The following is a 2,707-nucleotide window of genomic DNA, read 5'->3' as shown; positions in this document are numbered from 1 at the left end:
AATACAGGATAATAAAAAAAATTGAAGAAAGTTATTGCTACTGTTCAGCTTCAAAGTCACCTTATGGCACAGCAGTATGTAGAAAACAGATGTCGACATCGTTGTAACGTGTACCAGAATAAAATTAACTATTGTTTGGAAGATCGTAAGAATTGTCAACAAGTAAAAAAACGTATTTACAACAAGATTATGGATCCCATTACATATGCTAATCGTAATGTATTTACATAGAATTAAATTTGTGCTGTTAAAGAAACGCGTTGTTTTTTTGTATAAATAGAGGAAAATATCTAAAAAAAATAGCAAGCAGTCTCCTACACTCTTCAAGATGTTTCACCGAATACCAACTCTAGGTTTATGTTTCACGCTTTGCGCCCTGTCGATGATCGGGACAACACGTATGTATATTTGTGTCATTTACATTTCACATACGCTTACCGTCTATTTGCGAAAGCCAACTACTACTACACAAAGTGCTTTCTCGTTAATGCGGCTTCAGTATTTCGTTTTAACAACGCATGACACTCAAGTAAGACTTCAAGTTGAGCTATAATACGCTTATACTATAAATCATACTATAAATCAATCACACATTAATTAATCACATTTAGATTCATGTTGTTGTGAACTACACGAGTATATCAAATATTATTCACCTTTCGTATTGATTCTAGCTATATTAAGCATTTTTATAAAAGCGAGACTGCAATCATTGTACAGTACTAATGTTCATTTGAACGACCATGTTTCTATGAATCTGCATCTACGCATAATATTCGATATAGCTGAACTGGAAGTAGCGACAAAGCTAGTCGTAATAACGAGAAAAAATAGTTATGGCAACAACGCTTTACTCGTAATAATGAGATAAATTAAGGGGGTATTTATGGGCTAACTCAATCATCTCATCATAACGAGATAACGTCAAACGATTATTCGTACTTCCTGTGATTAAGGTCCAACAAGGAAAACTCTGACGATGACAATACTCTTTTAAATTAAAACACATTTGTATTCAATCACATTTTTGTTGTTTATGTTTGCATTTTATGTTCCACGATGTTTCAGTTTTCTGCCTATTGTAATGGTATATAGTGCAATTATGTTTCAGAGGGAACCTATATGCCCGTTCATTGCTGTTCAGGGTCTACACTATATGGTTCAAGATGTGTGTGCAACCCAGGAATCCATCCAGATAGTACTCACCGGTGTGTCGGTAAGATAACTACATATTCAACGCAATCACATCGCGGAGACAAACACGAACATATCGCAGCCTCCCAAAATACACACACATACACTACACGCATGCATCTTGCAAACAGGGGAGGCCGCCCTTAAATGACCTTAGCTGTTAATAGGACATTAAACAAAATCAAACAAACAAACAAACAAACAAACTTGTTTAAGTATGTTTCTTTAGTCTAGCTACATATTTAAGCTGATCTTTTTTATCGGTATTTACTAAAAATTAAAAGTTATGTTTTCGGTGTTTTGTAAACGACCAAAATCAACACATGTATAAATGTATGGGTAAACATACAATGCAGCCGCTTTGTACATGTACCTGGACCGTAGTTTTCCCCACCCGGGGCCTTATGTTACTCGTCAATGTGTGGAAATCCAGATGAAGTGGAGTTATAGACCAAAACAAATGCAAATAACAAATACTTAACGTCCACTTGCGTTTTGAGAAAGGTCATTCGGTATCACATTGCTCAACCAATTGTACAAAATGGCATATTTGTTCGGAGAGAAGCACACGACGGGGCGAACGATTGTTAAATCGCATAGTCGTACGCTCCATGTGTGGTCGATATAAAATCATGTATATTTTACATCTCTCAACTCAACTTTTTTCCAGAGCCATGTTGGAACAAATGTAAAGCAAATACAGTCTGCAACAAAAATACATTCAGATGTTACTGTAAACCAGGATGCAGCGGTAACCCATATAGCGGCTGCACACGTAAGTTCCTTCCTCAAGATATTGATGAATTATATTCAAATCAATTGAGAAGGTAACAAATGTTATCAACAAATGATAATGACTACCCTTTCGGTCTGTACAATACAAAAAAAATTGTATACTCGAAATACAGCTAAAAGTATTCTATAGAAAAAAGAATGAAATTGTCTTTAACATGATTAGTTCGCTCAACTTCAGTTTTCTTTTCAGCACCTTTAAGCAAATTCCAATTTGCACGATCAAGTTACTCGGTCAGCGAGAGCGCCGGAGTCGCGAAGCTCCAGATAGATAGGATATCTGGAGTGTCCGGGAGAGTCACACTGTACTGGAAATCGACTTCAATATCGGCTAAACTAAACAGCGACTACAAGGGTGCTTCCGGAACAATTACCTTTGAAAGTAATGAAAAATGGAAGTCCATCCAAATTCCAATCGTTAATGATAAGGTAGGATTTTTTTATAATGTTTGACGTTTGCTTAACATATACATGTTTGACCATTGATTAACCTATTTAGCTCCGACGTGTCTTTAAAGGTTTATACGCAATGCAATATTCAAAATAATTAAAATAATTTGTATTTAGTTACATGTGTCAATTATAGGTACATACATTTAAAAATTACAATGAGTAACAAAGTCTGTTAATACTGTTGATACATTAAATTATATTTCATATATAATATCAATAACATAACCCACATATATATGAATACTATAAGACTCTTTTATATGTACCG

General features: G+C 34.9%; 1 protein-coding gene across 1 annotated transcript in view; it reads left to right on the top strand.

Annotated features, from left to right (window-relative positions):
• Nucleotides 1-319: 319 nt before the first annotated feature.
• The window catches only part of LOC110456798, a 16,139-nt gene continuing 13,751 nt past the window's right edge, over nucleotides 320-2,707 (top strand). The window contains exons 1-4 of the mRNA XM_021507759.1: nucleotides 320-398; nucleotides 1,112-1,216; nucleotides 1,865-1,969; nucleotides 2,180-2,415. Coding sequence (XP_021363434.1) covers nucleotides 329-398; nucleotides 1,112-1,216; nucleotides 1,865-1,969; nucleotides 2,180-2,415 — 516 coding nt within the window. The 5' untranslated portion in view covers nucleotides 320-328. The remainder of the gene's footprint in view (nucleotides 399-1,111; nucleotides 1,217-1,864; nucleotides 1,970-2,179; nucleotides 2,416-2,707) is intronic.

Source organism: Mizuhopecten yessoensis, unplaced genomic scaffold (genome assembly GCF_002113885.1).
Source record: "Mizuhopecten yessoensis strain PY_sf001 unplaced genomic scaffold, ASM211388v2 scaffold8843, whole genome shotgun sequence".
Classification (NCBI taxonomy): Eukaryota; Metazoa; Mollusca; class Bivalvia; order Pectinida; family Pectinidae; genus Mizuhopecten; species Mizuhopecten yessoensis.
Note: the sequence above shows the minus strand (reverse complement) of the source record. Positions and strands in the feature narration are given on the sequence as shown.